This window comes from Gymnoscopelus braueri, assembly GCF_963280865.1.
Source record: "Gymnoscopelus braueri genome assembly, chromosome: 8".
Taxonomy (NCBI): Eukaryota; Metazoa; Chordata; class Actinopteri; order Myctophiformes; family Myctophidae; genus Gymnoscopelus; species Gymnoscopelus braueri.
The window spans coordinates 3,913,359-3,932,043 of record NC_137609.1 but is presented as its reverse complement, the minus strand read 5'-3'; the positions used below and the strand labels follow the sequence as shown (position 1 = coordinate 3,932,043).

At 42.4% G+C, this 18,685-nt stretch overlaps 1 protein-coding gene across 1 annotated transcript in view; it reads right to left on the bottom strand.

The window, feature by feature from the left end:
- nsd1b (nuclear receptor binding SET domain protein 1b) overlaps positions 1-18,685 on the bottom strand; it is a 56,268-nt gene that overhangs the window by 36,686 nt on the left and 897 nt on the right. The window contains exons 2-5 of the mRNA XM_080435134.1: positions 9,581-10,644; positions 8,937-9,084; positions 8,462-8,628; positions 76-8,215 (exon numbers count right to left, since the gene is read on the bottom strand). Of these exons, the coding sequence (XP_080291260.1) occupies positions 76-8,215; positions 8,462-8,628; positions 8,937-9,084; positions 9,581-10,582 (9,457 nt within the window). The 5' untranslated portion in view covers positions 10,583-10,644. The remainder of the gene's footprint in view (positions 1-75; positions 8,216-8,461; positions 8,629-8,936; positions 9,085-9,580; positions 10,645-18,685) is intronic.

Genomic DNA, 18,685 nt, shown 5'->3' with positions numbered 1-18,685 from the left:
CCCCAAGGACTCCTGGGGGACCCCCACTCTGAGAACAACTTCTTTAAGTCAAAATAGAAGCCAAAGGATCATTACCCATAGGAGCCCCCTGGCTTCCTGCAGTGTTCTCTGTTGAGCTGCCACTGGTCTGGGTCTTTGACTGAGAAGACGGAAGGCAGTCAGACTTCTTCTCCAAAGGCACAATGTTCAGTAGTTTCTCCTGTACTCCACTACAGCTCTGCTCCTCCACCCTCAGCCCGGCGTCACTCCCTCCACCCTGGGCCCTCAGCCCAGCGTCACTCCCTCCACCCTGGGCCCTCAGCCCGGCGTCACTCCCTCCATCCTGGGCCCTCAACCCGGCGTCACTCCGTCCACCCTGGGCCCTTAGCCCGGGATCACTGCCTCCAACCTGGGCCCTGGGCCCAGCGTCACTCCCTCCACCCTGGGCCCTCAGCCCGGGATCACTCCCTCCACCCTGGCCCGCTCTTTCCCAGGAGTTCACAGCTTCCACACCCAGGACGTCAGGCCCTGGCCTGGGTGAACGACAAGGCACTCTGCTGCTTCTATTGGGCTTCTTTCTACCAGACAACGTGCTGCTCTTTCTGCTCCGGGCTGCTCTTTTAGAAGGTTTTCTGTTGGCTTCAGTGTGTGTGAGTTCTGTCTGAGAACTCTTCCGGTGCTCAGAGATGTCCTTCAAGTCTTCACGGGGACAGCTGCTGCTAGCGAGGCGTTGGTGTTGATCCAGGGCCGCTGTAGATGTATTCTCCGTTGCAGAGGAGGGTATGGACGAAGGCTCTTCCTTAACGTGGGCACTTGGAGGACCGATCTCCAACTCCAGCGGAGCCCCGTCTCGCTCTCTGGTGTCGTGGACGTCCTTGAGAAGCATCAGGAAGGTGCTGAACTTGTAGCTGGTGTCTGGTTTGAACAACAGCGGTTTTCCATCGCTCTTGTCGATCACAGACTGGAAGGAGACCTCCTCCAGGTTTTTGAAATCGCTCAAGAAAGAAAAGGGCGACGGAGGAGAAGAAGAGGAGGATAATTCAGAAGGGCAGGTTTCCTTCTTTGCCGTGGCTCTGGAGGTCAGGGGGATGAAGTCCATGGGTGGAGTATGGGATATCAACAGGTCTTCATCCTCACTCTTGATCTCATCTTCAGAGTCATTGGAATCAGAAAACATAGAGGGAAATGGAGGTGTCTCACCCCCAGATGTTTTGGTTTCCTGTCTACAAGATGAAGTGTTTGCTAGTTTGATTCTCTTCCTCTCCTGCTGAGCGTCCTCCATGGCCTGAAGGGCATGGCTCATCAGACGGTTGCTTGCAGGGAGGTGGGACGGCTGCTCTTCTAGAACTTTCTTTGATTCCTTGTTAAATGTCTTTGACTCAACTGGAGATTCACTTGACCGATCTAAAACTTTCTTCAACTTGTGTGGAAATGTATTTGACTGATCTAGAACCGTCTTCGGCTCAAGTGGATCTGTATTCGATTGGTTTAGAATCTTATTTGCCTCAAGTGGATCTGTATTTGATTGGTTTAGAATCATATTTGTCTCAAGTGGATCTGTATTTGATTGGTTTAGAATCTTATTTGTCTCAAGTGGATCTGTATTTGATTGGTTTAGAATCTTATTTGTCTCATGTGGATCTGTATTTGACTTATCTAGAACCTCCTGTAATGCATGTGAATCTGTATTTGACTGATCTAGGACCTTCATCTCATGTGGATCTATATTTACCTGATCTGGAACCTTCTTTGACTCAAAAGGATCTCTATTTGATCGGTCTAGAACATTCTTCAACTCCTGTGGGTCTTTATTTGATTGGTCTAGAACCTTCTGTGACTCATGTGGATCTTTATTTGACCTATGTAGAACCTTCTTTGTCTCGTGTAGATTTTTATTTGACTGATATAGAACCTTCATTGACTCAAGTGGACCTTCATTAGACCAATCTACAAACGTCTTTGACTCATCTAGATCTTCATTCGACTGACCAGGAACCTTCTCTGACTCATGTGGCTCTTTACTTGATTGGTTTAGAATCTTATTTGACTTGTGTGGATGTTTACTTAATTGGTCTAGGACCTTCAACTCCTGTGGATCTTTAGTTGATTGGTCTAGAATCTTCTTTGACTCGGGTGCATCTTCATTTAACTGATCTAGAACCTTTGACTTTTTCGGATATTTCTTTGATTGGCGTAAAACCTTCTTCAGTTCACGTGGATCTTTATTTGATTGGTCTAGAACCGTCTTCGACTCATGTGGATCTTTATTTGATTGGTCTAGAACCGTCTTCGACTCATGTGGATCTTTATTTGATTGGTCTAGAACCGTCTTCGACTCATGTGGGTCTTTATTTGATTGGTCGAGAAGTTTTTTTGACTCACGTGGATGATCAATTTTTTGACTTTTAATTTTGTTTGACTCATGTAGGTCTTTATTTGGCCTATATACAACCGCCTCTGTCTTGTGCAGGTTTTTATTTAACTGATATAGAACTTTCTTTGACTCAAGTGGACCTTTATTAGACCAATCTACAGACTTCTTTGAATCATCTAGATCTTCATTCAACTGATCAGGAACCTTCTCTGACTCATGTGGCTCTTTACTTGCTTGGTTTAGAATCTTATTTGACTTGTGTGGATGTTTACTTAATTTGTCTAGGACTTTCAACTCCTGTGGATCTTTAGTTGATTGGTCTGGAATCTTCTTTGACTCGGGTGTATCTTCATTTAACTGATCTAGAACCTTTGACTTTTTCGGATATTTCTTTGATTGGCGTAGAACCTTCTTCAATTCACGTGGATCTTTATTTGATTGGTCTAGAACCGTCTTCGACTCATGTGGATCTTTATTTGATTGGTCTAGAACCGTCTTCGACTCATGTGGATCTTTATTTGATTGGTCTAGAACCGTCTTCAACTCATGTGGGTCTTTATTTGATTGGTCTAGAAGTTTTTTCGACTCATGTGGATGATCAATTTTTTGACCTATAATTTTCTTTGACTCATGTAGGTCTTTATTTGGCCTATATACAACCGCCTCTGTCTTGTGCATGTTTTTATTTAACTGATATAGAACCTTCTTTGACTCAAGTGGACCTTTATTAGACCAATCTACAGACTTCTTTGAATCATCTAGATCTTCATTCAACTGATCAGGAACCTTCTCTGACTCATGTGGCTCTTTACTTGCTTGGTTTAGAATCTTATTTGACTTGTGTGGATGTTTACTTAATTTGTCTAGGACCTTCAACTCCTGTGGATCTTTAGTTGATTGGTCTAGAATCTTCTTTGACTCGGGTGTATCTTCATTTAACTGATCTAGAACCTTTGACTTTTTCGGATATTTCTTTGATTGGCGTAGAACCTTCTTCAATTCACGTGGATCTTTATTTGATTGGTCTAGAACCGTCTTCGACTCATGTGGATCTTTATTTGATTGGTCTAGAACCGTCTTCGACTCATGTGGATCTTTATTTGATTGGTCTAGAACCATCTTCGACTCATGTGGGTCTTTATTTGATTGGTCTAGAAGTTTTTTCGACTCACGTGGATGATAATTTTTTTGACCTATAATTTTGTTTGACTCATGTAGGTCTTTATTTGGCCTATATACAACCGCCTCTGTCTTGTGCAGGTTTTTATTTAACTGATATAGAACCTTCTTTGACTCAAGTGGACCTTTATTAGACCAATCTACAGACTTCTTTGAATCATCTAGATCTTCAATCAACTGATCAGGAACCTTCTCTGACTCATGTGGCTCTTTACTTGCTTGGTTTAGAATCTTATTTGACTTGTGTGGATGTTTATTAAATTGGTCTAGGACCTTCAAATCCTGTGGATCTTTAGTTGATTGGTCTAGAATCTTTTTTGACTCGGGTGTATCTTCATTTGACTGATCTAGAACCTTTGATTTTTTCAGATATTTCTTTGATTGGCGTAGAACCTTCTTCAGTTCACGTGGATCTTTCTTTGATTGGTCTAGAACCGTCTTCGACTCATGTGGATCTTTATTTGATTGGTCTAGAACCGTCTTCGACTCATGCGGGTCTTTAATTGATTGGTCTAGAAGTTTTTTCGACTCATGTGGATGATTATTTGATTGATCTATAATTTTGCTATGTAGGTCTTTATTTGGCCTACATACAACCTTCTCTGTCTCATGTAGATTTTTATTTGATTGATATAGAACCTTCTTTGACTGAAATGGACCTTCATTAAACCACTCTACGTGTGACTCTGTACTTGACTGGTTTGGAACCTTCTTTGACTCACGTGGCTCTATACTTGATTGGTTTATAAACTTCTTTGACTCGTGTGGATTATTTGATTGGTCTAGGACATTCAACTCCTGTGGATCTGTACTGGTTTGGACCAGAAGCTTCTTCATCTCAAGTGGATCATTATTTGACTGATCTATTCTTTTCTTCAATTTGTGTGGATGTTTATTTGATTCGTCTAGAACCTTCTGTGACTCCTGTGGATCTTTATTTGATTGGTCTAGAACCTTCTTTGACTCGTGTGGACTTTTATATGGTTTGTTTAACATTTTAATTGATTCATGGTGATCTTCCTTTGATTTCTCTAGAACTTCATTTGACTTGACCTTCAGCTCCTGTGGATCTGTATTGGATTGTTCCAGAAACTTCTTCATTTGAAGTGGATCTTTATTTGACTGATCTAGACTTTTCTTCAATTTGTGTAAATCTATATTTGATTGGTCCAGAACCTTCTTTGACTCAGGTGCATCTTTATTTGACTGAATTAGAACCCTTGACTTGCGTGGCTCTTCATTTGACCGATCTATAACCTTCTTTGTCTCATTTAAATCTGTATTAGATTGTTCTAAAACATTCTGTGGATCTTTATTTGATTTGTTTAGAAACGTATTCGATCTGTGTTGATCTGTATTTGATTGTTCTATAGCTTTCTCTGACTCGTGTAGAGCTGTATTTGATTGGTCTATAACCTTTGACTTGTGTGAATGTTTATTTGATTGGTCTAGAACCTTCTTCGACCTGTATATATCTTTATTTGATTGGTCTATAACCTTTGACTTGTGTGGATCTTTATTTGATTTGTCTAGAACCTTCTTCGACTTGTGTAGATCTTTATTTGATTGGTCTAGAGCCTTCTTCAACTCGTGTAGATCTTTATTGGATTGGTCTAGAGCCTTCTTCGACTTGTGTGGATCTTTATTTGATTCATCTAGAACCTTCTTTGACTTGTGTGGATCTTTATGTGATTGGTCTAGAACATTTGCCTCGAGTGAATCTTTATTTGAATGGTCTAGAATCTTCTTCGACTTGTGAGCATCTTTGTTTGATTGGTCTGGAATCTTCTCTGACTCATGTGGGCATTTATTTGACTGATCTAGAATCTTGTTTGACTTGTGTGGATGTTTATTTGATTGGTCTAGAAGTTTTGTAGTCTTGTGCGGATCTTTATGTGATTGATCTAGAATCTTTGACTTGTGTTGATGTCTATTTGATTGGTCTAGAACCTTCTTTGACTCGTGTGGATCTTTATGTGATTGGTCTAGAACCTTTGACTTATGAGAATTGTTAATTGATTGGTCCAGAAGCTTGGTAGACTTGTGCGGATCTTTATTTGATTGACCTAGAATCTTTGACTTATGTGAATCCTTAATTGATTGGTCTAGAACCTTCTTTGACTCATGTGGATCTTTATGTGATTGGTCTAGAACCTTTGACTTATGTGAATCCTTAATTGAATGGTCCAGAAGCTTCGACGACTTGTGCAGATGTTTATGTGATTGGTCTAGGACCTTTGACCCGTGTGGATCTTTTTTTGATTGGTCTATAACCTTTGACTCGAGTGGATCTTTATTTGATTGATCTAGAACCCTCTTTGACTCGTGTAGATTTTTATTTGGTTTGTTTAACATTTTCTTTGATTCATGGAGATCTTTCTTTGATTCTTTTAGGACGTCAGTTGACTCGTGTCGATCGTTATTCATTATATCAATATTCTTTTCGAAATCATGCAATTCTCGATTTGATTCATCCAGGTGTTTATTTGACTTGTGTCGATCCCGCTTGGATTGTTCTAGAAATGTCTTTGATTCCTTCAGATCTTTATTTAATTTGTCTAAAGCCTTCCTGGACTCTTTCTTGGGTTCATATAAAACCTTCATTGACTTAGGTACAGCTTTATTCAAATCGTCTTGACATTGGTTACCTGACACAAATGTATTTGATTCATCTAAAATGTTATTTGACTGCTGTAGAATTTCCTTAGGTCCCTCTGGAAGTTTATTTAACTTCTGTATATTTTTCTTGTGTTCATCTAGAAGTTTATTTGACTTGTGTAGGCCTTTCTTGGGTTTGTCTAGTTTATTTGACTTGCGTAGTCCTTCATTCTTCGACTTTGACTCAAATGTGGGAATTGCTGACATTTCAGAGACTGGGATACTCTTAGCAGTAAGACCTAGTGCATTAACACTATTGGTTCGGCTAGTGATAGGGCTTTTGTGTTCCGAGCTGCCTAATTGGTCAGGGGACATGCTTGTCACAGCAGAGGATGGTATCGTTTTGCTTTCTAACTGTTCTGTTTGGCCAGACGGAATGCCAAACACAATACTAGGGTTCACACTAATGGCCGGCCGGCCACTGTCTAACTGGTCAAAGGACATGCATCTCTTTTTGGAGGGCGGGATCCTTTTACCTTTTGACCACGCTGGTTGGACAGAGGGCACACCAGTCACATTGGTTTGTGGAGTCATTCTGCTCTCCGAGTGTTCTTGTTCGTCAAAGAACACTGGGATTTTCTTACCTTGCACTTTGTTCAAACTCATCGCAGGCACACTAGCGGTTGGTATTGTTTGTTTTACTGACCAGTTTGATTGGCAGATGGAATTGCCAATTATAGTGGATGCCAGTGTCCTTTTACGCTCTGTATGTACTGGTTGCTCAGAGAGCGGGACATTTTTACGAGACTTTTTACTGGCTGAGTGTTCCGATTGGTCAGAAGATTCATCACTGGATCCCTCTGGAGAACCAGGTTGGTTGTGGAAACTAACATTTAAAACTGGACCCTTCAGAGCTGATTGGTCAGGAAGCATGTCGGTAGGACCGGAGTCTTTCTTTTTATCTTTTGAATATTGTGATTGGTCAGACTGCATGGAAGTCTTTCTAAAGACCGAGACATTTGGCTTCCCTGAGGTCCCTGATTGGCCAATGAGTCTTGCAGCCACCCTTGCTGTTTCACTTAGCATCCCAGCAGTGACAGGGGTCTTTTTACTCTTTGAACGTTCTAATTGGCCAGAATGCCTGTCAATCTCGGCAAAGGCTGGGGTCTTTTGGCTCTCTGACCATCCTAATGATTGGTCAATGTGCCTGCCAGTCACACTTGAGGTCCCATGTGTGATTGGAGTCATTTTGCTATTGAAATATCCAGATTGTTCAGAGGGCACGCCAATCTCAGCACAGACCCGATCTCTTTGATTCTCTGACAATCCCGGTTGGCCAGTGGACTGGCCAAACACACCCGAGGTCCTGCTTGTGAGTGGAGTGTTTTTACCTTTTGAACATTGTGATTGGTCAGAAAACACGTTAGTCACCATAGAAAACGAGGACTTCTGATTCTCTAAGCAGCCTGACTGGTCAATGGGCAGACCAGCAGTTCCAGTGGAGGCTTCAGTAGAGACTGGGATCTTTTTACTGACAGCAGATGTTTGGCTTTTCTTCTTACAGGGACTCTTGCAGAACAGAGTGCGGTCCGGTGTGGCGCTGGTGGTTTTGGGCCATCTGTCTTTCCCTGCTTTGCTAAACCACAAGCCGCTCTGAACCTCCGGCTGCTTCTTCACCTCTTTCACCACGGGACACAAAGGTGGATTGTGGACCGGTTTCATCTGCCGTTCGAGAGCCGTGGGGCACAGAATCTTAGGAACAGAGTCGAGGTCAGAGTAAGGACACTCTCCTTCATCAGGACTGTTCTGAACCGAAGAGTTTTTACAGGTGCCATGTTTCACTGATTTACTCCCACACTTGTTCCTGCTGGGAGGTTTTCTTAAAGTGCTTTGATTGGCTAGGGTTGACGTGGATCGGTTGGTCATGTGACTTGTCGTGGGAGGAGCGTTGGAAAGGGGCGGAGTGAAGGGTGTGTCTGGGATGGAGGCGTCATCTAGAGAGGAAAACAGTTTGCGTCTCTCCATCAAAACAGCTTCTGCTTCCAGAACACTGGATGTCCACGACTCTTTATAACGCTTGGAGATCTGTGGGAAGACAAAAGACACATACATACCTGTTAGTCCTTAGGAAGACATAAGGTACATTTAGTCCTTAGGAATACATAAGGTACATACCTGGTAGTCCTGAGGTGATCAGTATATAAATAGCACTAATTTTACACACTAACAAACTGTACATGATCATAAAATAATGATTACAGTGTTTTTATGTGGATAACATCTTAAAGGTATCAAATTGCATTGTTTTAATAACATTTTAAAGGTAATTACAGTGTTGTTGTCGACCTTCTGTTTCCTCCTCCTGCGAGGTAGGGGGAGCTGTTCAAACTCAAATCCACCCTGAAAGATGTGAGTGGATCTGCCCTCCACCCAGGCCTTCTCCACTGGAACCCCCAACGTCCTGACGTAGTAGAGACGACACGGCCGCTCACTGTCCTCTGGAACGACACAATATAAAACATATACAAATATAATATAAATACACATACGTCCTGACATAGTAGCAACACTTTCACTAGGCTCTGAAAAGACACAAGAATACGCCTTGATGAGCAGCGATCTGGCTGCTTGCCCTGATGAACATCTAGCTTGTGTGATCCAATAAGTGCATTGGATCTATTGGAACACAGGTTCTTGTTTCCATTTCCTGAAAAGTAACCGTATTGGACGTACAAAGTTTCCACCTGACAGTGACGATCTATTGCAAAGCGTCACATTAGTGCATAGAGATGCCCAATGAGCTGACCTTTGATCCGGTGGTAGATTCCCTGGTCAGGGTCAGAGGTCACCTCACATGGCCACCAGGGGCGTCGGTTGACCTTTGCCCAGATCACTTCTCCTTCTAAATACTTCACTGATGGAACGTGATTGGTCTGCTTCTTAGGGCTGTTGACCTGTTGAACACATAGAAGTATAGTTGACTATAGGAGAGGAATTAAATAAACCAGCAAACTCTCTACTGGAACCAGTGACAGATTAAATAAACATGACTAATAACAAAAACTCTCGTACCTGTTGGATGCTAGTGACTAACCAATATGGCTACCATGCAGTCATATCTTGGTCACTCGTGCTCATATTTGTGTGTGTTTTTCTTGACCACAATGTTAAGAATGCAATTTCGATAGCATGCTATTTAAACAGATGCTAGGTTAATTGTTTACCTGGTATCCTATAGTTTCAAATGTACAGCATGTTATTTAGACAGATGCTAGGTTCTTGGTTTACCTGGTATCTTAGATTACTGAGGCACTACACTGTCTCTCTGCATTCTATGTATGTGATTATCTTGCTTATTGTATGTCGCTCTGGATAAGAGTCTGTTGAATGCTTACATTGTAAATGGTAATTGTAGTAAACTGTAGTTGTCGTAAATTGTTATAAACTTGCCGTAGACGGGCTGTTCCCAAACAGGAACAGCTCGCTGTCACTCTCCCAGTCGTCATCAGAAACGTCCCAGTACCTCCTGCGCTCCACGCCAGAACACTGTGACCGCGTCATCACCTTCCCTGATGATGAGGATTTCATCTTGATGGGCGTAGCTCCTCCTGTTGATGATGCCATCATGGTGGGCGTGGGAACAGCGCTGGTTGCAGAGGTCTCAGGGTGACCCTCTGTGTTGCCGTTCCCAACGTTCCCAGCAGGGGGCTCCACGACGTTCCCACAACTCCCGTCATGTCTGTCTGGGTCTGAGACGAGAGCTTCATGGTTATAATGATTATAATGATGATAATCATTATCATCTTCGTCCTCGTCCTCGAACAGGGATGATTCGAAATGGAGGAAACCGTTGGCGAAGGGACTGTTGCTCTCCAGAGAAAAGGCGGGGCTGAGCGGAGCCGGGGAGATGCTAGGGGCCATCTGATTGGCTGCTGGAATGTCTCTACTTCCTGGTTGGAGGACCACTTGTTTCCCGTCAGGAGGAGAATCTGTCCCAGAGTTCCCAGTTTGACAGGAATCTCCCGAGCCAAGATGGCTCCCGCTGGAGCCAAGATGGCTCCCAGTCCACTCCTCTATCTCCTTGTCCCTCCTTCCATCCCCGGAGCCAAGATGGCTCCCACTGGAGCCAAGATGGCTCCCAGTCCACTCCTCTGTCTCCTTGTCCCTCCTTCTATCCCCGGAGCCAAGATGTCTCCCCGTCCACTCCTCTGTCTCCTTGTCCCTCCTTCCATCCCCAGAGCCAACATGGCTCCCTGTCCACTCCCAGCCTCTGTATTTCTCTGCCTCCTTGTGTCGCTCTCTCTCCTTCTTTCTCTTCATCTTCTCCTTCTTGTCGCTCTTACTTCCCTGTTCCTGCGTCACCGTGGGGGTGAGGTCATCAGGCCGCGTTGCCATGGAGGTGAGACGCTGCAGCCTCCTCAGAGGAGAGGCGGAGGAAGCACTAGCAGACATCTTCTCTGGTGGAGGTCAAAGGTCAGCTGCTGCTGACCCCTTCATGCTGCTCCACTGTCACTCTGGAAGAAACAGTGCAAACCATGTTATGTACTGGCAGTGGTGTAAAGTAACTAAATACATTTACTCAAGTATTGTACTCAAGTACAATTTTGAGGTACTTTTACTTTACTGGAGTATTTCAAATTGTCTATAATTTTACTTCTACATCTCAGAGGCAAATATTGTACTTTTACTCCACTACAATTATTTGAAAACTTTAGTTACTAGTTACTTTGCAGATATAAATTATTACGTTATAAAACATACATTAACCACTTTAGCCCTATTTTATACATAGGCTATTTGAAAATAGCCAATCTACAAGCTCACGTGTGCTTGTAGATCTGCTATTTTCAAACATTTTATTACTTTTACTTTTGGAACTTCAAGTACATTTTGATACCAATACTTTTGTACTTTTACTCAAGTGAATTTTTAATTCCGGACTTTTACTTGTAACAAACAGAGTACGCGCTGTGTCGCTTTTCCTTCATGTACTGGTTTCCACATTGGCTTAAAGGACAGCCAGTGATCGAAAACATGTCGAGAATCTGTCGAGAATCTGTCAAACACATTTTTTCTGTAAAGTCGCTTGTAAATATTGGTAGTTGCGGGTTGCGTTTTTTTTTTGGCTCATTTCTAAAGTGTTGTTGCTTATTTGGGCTTGCGTCCTAAATGTTTTTTAAACCAGTGGTACGCTGCCCATACCAGATTTGTGTTTCGAAAATATAGTTAAAAAAAAAAAATAGCAGATATCAAGCCCACAACGCGTCAACCTTGTAGATCGGCTATGTAAAGTATATAGGTTTAAAGTGCTCATGTGGCCTAGTCGTTTCTTTGGGGCTTGTTTTCCTAAACTTGGTTGCTTATTTCTCTCACAAAATTTGGCAACAGTAATCATAGCGTGTGTTCCTGCACTGTCTGCACAGAGTTGACCTCCACATAGAAATACTTTACACAAAGAACAACTACCTTTAAACACATTTGAAAAACGGTTGCTGTTTGTATACTATTTTAAACACATTAGAAAAACTGTTGCTTTTTGTATACTATTTTAAATACTTTTGACAAATTGCTATTTGTCCCAAAAAGGGTGCCATCATGTCATTATTCCGACGGCCCATTATTCCGACATCCTGTTGGTCCAACTGGCCTCATTGTAACTAACCCTATCCCTAACCCTAAGCTCACACTAACCTAACGGTCGGAATAATGGGATGTCGGAACTACAGTATGAGCGGACCCCCCAAAAAGCTTGACATCAAGCTAACCTTGCCTACATGTGTATTTATAACTTTTTTCTTTATTTGTTTTGGCTTTTTCTGCCTTTCTTAGATAGCACAGTAGTCTGACAGGAAATGGGGAGAGAGACGCAGCAAAGGTCGTCAAGATCGGGATTCGAACCCACAACAAGCTGTCAGGCTGCTGCGTGCCCGGACCGCTACCCTAGCCGTCTGGGGCCTTTTATAACTATTTCCCTTTAATTGTGCACTCAACCCCTGTATGGTTGACGGGAGTCCCTCAGGGCTCTATACTAGAGTATTTTCGGTTTTCAAAGTGTTGCGACGCGACGCGTTGTGAGCTTGTCGATCTGCTATTTTCTGCGAAAGCTTTCCGCACAATATGGATGCTGGGGTGTTTAATGTAAACGTATGTTTTCTCATGCCAATAAAGCTCCTTTGAATTTAATTCATATTGATATATATACAAAACACTCCCCATGACTGAACCTACAGTACAACCCTTCCTGCTCACTTACTGTGCAGATCATCTAAAACACCCTGGACAACGCTCCACACGTCCTAGACTCTTCTCCCTTCTCTAAAACACCCTGGACAACGCTCCACACGTCCTGGTACGCTGCCCATACCAGATTTGTGTTGTTAAAATGTTTCGAAAATATAGTTTTAAAAAAAAAATAGCAGATTTCAAGCCCACAACGCGTCAACCTTGTAGATCGGCTATGTAAAGTATATAGGTTTAAAGTGCTCATGTGGCCTAGTCGTTTCTTTGGGGCTTGTTTTCCTAAACTTGGTTGCTTATTTCTCTCACAAAATTTGGCAACAGTAATCATAGCCTGTGTTCCTGCACTGTCTGCACAGAGTTGACCTCCACATAGAAATACTTTACACAAAGAACAACTACCTTTAAACACATTTGAAAAACGGTTGCTGTTTGTATACTATTTTAAACACATTAGAAAAACTGTTGCTTTTTGTATACTATTTTAAATACTTTTGACAAATTGCTATTTGTCCCAAAAAGGGTGCCATCATGTCATTATTCCGACGGCCCATTATTCCGACATCCTGTTGGTCCAACTGGCCTCATTGTAACTAACCCTATCCCTAACCCTAAGCTCACACTAACCTAACGGTCGGAATAATGGGATGTCGGAACTACAGTATGAGTGGACCCCCCAAAAAGCTTGACATCAAGCTAACCTTGCCTACATGTGTATTTATAACTTTTTTTCTTTATTTGTTTTGGCTTTTTCTGCCTTTCTTAGATAGCACAGTAGTCTGACAGGAAATGGGGAGAGAGACGCAGCAAAGGTCGTCAAGATCGGGATTCGAACCCACAACAAGCTGTCAGGCTGCTGCGTGCCCGGACCGCTACCCTAGCCGTCTGGGGCCTTTTATAACTATTTCCCTTTAATTGTGCACTCAAACCCTGTATGGTTGACGGGAGTCCCTCAGGGCTCTATACTAGAGTATTTTCGGTTTTCAAAGTGTTGCGACGCGTTGTGAGCTTGTTGATCTGCTATTTTCTGCGAAAGCTTTCCGCACAATATGGATGCTGGGGTGTTTAATGTAAACGTATGTTTTCTCATGCCAATAAAGCTCCTTTGAATTTAATTCATATTGATATATATACAAAACACTCCCCATGACTGAACCTACAGTACAACCCTTCCTGCTCACTTACTGTGCAGATCATCTAAAACACCCTGGACAACGCTCCACACGTCCTAGACTCTTCTCCCTTCTCTAAAACACCCTGGACAACGCTCCACACGTCCTAGACTCTTCTCCCTTCTCTAAAACACCCTGGACAACGCTCCACACGTCCTAGACTCTTCTCCCTTCTCTAAAACACCCTGGACAATGCTCCACACGTCCTAGACTATTCTCCCTTCTCTAAAACACCCTGGACAACGCTCCACACGTCCTAGACTCTTCTCCCTTCTCTAAAACACCCTGGACAATGCTCCACACGTCCTAGACTCTTCTCCCTTCCCAAATGTATCTATTTGGCCGCAGACTGAAAATGTTTTGTAGCAGTTTTCTTCTCCCCCAGAAGAGAATATTTGTTTTACTCTAAATCATTCAAACCCTTTCAAATATATATTTTAAAAAATCAAAAATAGCAGATGTACAAGCTTGTATATCTGCTATTTTTGAACAGCCAACGTATAAAATATGGATAAAGGGGTTATAATTAATGTGACGCTGTATCAACAAATGTTGCTGGGGACCCCCTCAAGGACCCCTGGGGGTCCCCGGACCCCACTTTGAGAACCAATTATTTAGATAGCATGTTATTTAAATTGATGCTAGGTTCATTATTTACCTGTGATCCTAGTTTACTGAGGAACTACAATGTCTCTCTGCACACTATGTATGTGTTTACCTTGTTTATTGTAAGTCACTAAAGAGTTTCTGCTACTGTAAATGCCTACATTGCAAATAGTAAATTGTCATGATACTAGCATGATACTGGTAATATGCTACACAGTCTGCTCCTTCATTTTTGATACAAAACTGCAAAGAACATTGTTAATACACACACATATATGATCTGTAACTATCATTACTATCAATAACTATGTCATTTTGACTATGCATGCACATTATGGTATTCTAGCACCTCAAAGGCACTAAAATCAAAACTACAGATCTCTCAAAACAAACTAATCAGAATACTAGACCTTACAGCTAGAACTCACCTAACCCCTGCTCATTATGCTAGGATGCGATGGCTCAGGGTAGAGGAAAGAGTACAGCAACTTGGGCCTGGTTTTCAAGATACTCAATGGACCAGTTTCCATGTACCTGTCTAACTAATTAAAAAAGTGGTTAAAAAACGCCCATCATGGGCACAACACCAGAGGAAGCTCCACTGTTCTCATTCACCCCAGATTCGGCACAAACATGGGGATGAATTCATTCTGCTATTATCCCACCAAAATGTGGAATAACCTACCACCAGCCATCAAAATGTGCGATGCGAGATCATGCGACTCCCTTCAAAACCGCCATAAAAGAGCACCTGCCTGCAATTTGCAACTGTACCTAGACAAGTCTTCTAGCTTGCAAAAGAAATGACCCCCCACTGTTTTTCTGTAAATATATTTTCACCGCTCCTAATATTGATGATTTCTTGTATAGTACTGTATGTCTTTATATGTCTTGATGAATTGAATACATAGGACCACAATGGACAACAAGCCCTCAAGGATTTTTGTGTTATCCTTTTAGCGTTATTGCATAACTGTACATCTGTACTTTTTGCAAACCGTTAATAAAGTATTCAATCAAAACTACACCTGATATAATTAAGCAATATTACACGAGAGGGTGTGCTTTACCGTCATTATTGTCACGCCTGTGATGCGGTCAGGAACGAGGCGCAGCCGAGTTCCGCGTCCGCATCACAGAAGTGACAATAATGTAAGGTAAAGCACACCCTCGAGTGTAATATTGCGATTATACAACAGTTAAGTTACCAACAAAACACATCCAAATGTATTCATATTGTGGAGCAATTCATAATAAAAATGTTTCGCTATTATCCGTTTCCCTGTAAAGAGAAGAGTTTTTCACTGAGACATTAAATAGTCCCAGTAGCAGCGCTTTGAGTTTGAGGCACCGTCTCATCAACACAGCTGAGCTATCAAGTGCGCAGTGGAATGAAATTCCAGTGGGCTATATGCTCCGTCGTACGACCGTGTCACGCGGCCAAAATAACTGATCTACAAGCTGACAACGCGTCGCGATGGCGACGTGTTGTGAACTTGTAGATCGGCTATTTTCGCCGTGCGATACCTTCGTACGATAAGTATAACATACACTGGACTGTTAACGAAATGGGAGTAATTTTACTTTAACACAGGAGGATATTTATAACCTTCTAACCATTGATCAACCGTAAGTCCACCAAATAAGTCAAAATTAACAACATAGTCCATTTTGCAAAGCTGTTTGTTCTCCGGTGGTGGCGGTGGGTCAGGCTATGCAGGCTTAACCTGACGCTTCCAGATCCAAAGAAGCTTTCGTCAGACATTTGTTTCTCAGCTTATTTGGAAACTAGTTACTCATACCGCCCCCATCTGGCAGAGTCAGGTTAATGCAGGCTACTGTCTGTTTGTTTTCCTACCGTGGGACAGCGCGTGACTTCACAGCACAGCTGTGCGCTATATGGTCTAATCAGGTGCGGACTGCAGTGCGGAGTGATTTATTAATGTGATTAGGCCCGTGATATGATGCTGGTTTGAAGCACGGCTAGAAAGCTATTTCAGCCAATCAGATTGCTTGGTCGGAACTACCTGTTGTATAATGATCAGTAACTATATATAAGTAATATGATAACTATGTCTGTCTGTTTGTTTGTTTGTTTGTTTGTTTGTTTGTTTGTTTGTTTGTTTGTTTGTTTGTTTGTTTGTTTGTTTGTTTGATTGATTGATTGATTGATTGTTTGTTTGATTGATTGATTGATACAAATAGCTATATTTACAGAGGAGAAAAGGGGAAAATCCACTTGTAGATTTTTCACAGATGCTTTTTCAGGCCAGTTTAGAAAGAAACCAGTGATTCACATCCTGTAATGGATGGTGTCAGGGCATTCCACATTATGGTGGCAGAGTAGTAGAATGAGAATTTCCCCCCATGTTTGAGTTAAATTTGGGGGGGGGTACCAGATCGTAAGCACTCCCTCTGCTGTTGTGACTGTTGGTGTCGCTCACGCTGGAGAAGTAGTTAGACCGGTATGAGGGAATTGATCCTCTGAGTACCTTAAATACCAATCCCATTGATACTTGCTTAACACTGTCTTCTACCCTGAGCCATCCCAAACTAGCAAAGTGTGTTAGAATTAGGTGGGTCCTGGGCTTCAGGCCGAGTAGTAGTCGTATCAGTTTGTTTTGGGAGGTCGGAAGCTTAGTTTTTAGTAACATTGAGGTGTTGGAGAACCAAGAGGTGCATCAAAATGGCATTGAATGAGGGCTCCAGCTAGTGATGGGTCGTTCATGATCAATTCGTTCAAAATAACTGGTTCATTGCCGTGAATGTGAACAAGCGCGTTCACTTCCTCAAACTGTTATATTCGCGCTATCGTTCATGCCCCCCATCCCCTCCCCCCGTACACAGGACGGGAGGGTGGGCTGTACGCCCGACGTAATAATAACGGTCACCAGAGATTTCGACCCAGGACAATTCGCCCAGCCGCGAATTTGAGTCAGCTCGACCCAAATTTACCCGGTCGAATTATCTGTGTAACCCCTAGAGGGTAGTAGAGTACAAGGTGACGGTGGTGAGGTCCTGAAGGTACAAGGTGACGGTGAGGTCCTGAGTATATTTAAGAGTAAATATTGTAAGCATGCTCCCCCAGTTGCATACTTTTTTTTTAAAGAAGTTTTTTTGAAAACCTTCTTTTCTAAATGAAATAATAATGTATGCCTTACAGCTCCGCGGAGCTGCCGGCGGCGCCAGCTTTGGGAGTGTGCTGCGTTTGTGTAACGCAGTCCCCACCAATATTATTTACGATTCTGTGCCTATCGGTACATAACTCGGACGGCGCTTAGTCGAATAGCAGACCATCGGCCGGTCGTCGCGGGCACTCGCGCCTGGAGGCGCTCGGGCGCGACTCCTTGGCCTCAAGGTCTGCTGATTCGGCGCGCCTCCGTCATGGTCCAAAACTATACTTTATCTCAATGGCTATGCTTGAAAGCCTTTGGGCTTGTTTCACCCTGACAGACAAATAATAATTGTTTGGTAAATCAATGTACATATTATTATTATTATTACGTCTCTGTCTCTCTGTCTCTCTCTGTCTCTCTCTCTCTCGCGGTCCGGGTCGAAATGTCAGGTCCAAGCGGGTCGAAAGCGGGTCGAATGGTCCGGGTCGAATCGTCCTGGGTCGAAATCTCTGGTGACCATAATAACAATGGTGTTTTTCACTAGAAAATAGCGCCAATGAACGAGAACGTGAACGAATCATTTGAGAATCATTGCCGTGAACGTGAACAAAATCGTTCGTTCACTGAAATGAACGTTTTTTCCCACCACTAGCTCCAGCTAGTCTTTTGTTGACAAAGTAACAAATCCTTCCCAAAAATCTTGTTCTTTGATTGACTTTCTTCACTTTTGATGCTTCGCCTCCCCCCCCCCCCCACCTGTCAGTTTGTTGTCAAGAATACAGCCCAAATAAGTATCTTCTTTGCTTGAAATTACTATATCATCAACTATGACCTTGAAGTCGTTGTCATTGCTTGTTTGGACCCAAAAAGAATGATATTATCATTAATTACTATTAATTAGCTATACAATTTCCCATCTAGAATCAATAAAGTGATATTCTATTCTAAAAGTATGCCTGATATAATGAGTATGACAGAATCTAAGATCACATCAACTGCTTGTGATCAGCCTTCAAATGTTTAGAGCTGACACTGACAATGTATAATAATAATAGGGTTCATTTTGACAGCAAATTTTGGTTTAGTTTTAGTCATAGTCTTCTGAATAAAATTCCATTTAGTTTTAGTCATATTTTAGTAGTGTTTAAGTCGACTGAATAGCATAAGGTTTTCGTCAACTAAATCTACAGTTGATTTAGTTGACAACAAATTATTTTGGCAGGCCTCGATGGCGTCGTAATGCCTGATTTATAGTTAGCTGTGTGGCGAAAATAGCCAAGCTTGCTATTTCCGGGCCGCGACACCCACGCGCAACCAAGCATAAAATGACTAGTCTTAGTTCTACTGGATCTCTTCTCCACTAGTCCCTCCCTAACATTTTAGTCTAGTTTCTATTTGTTGACAAAATTGTCAGTATATTTAGT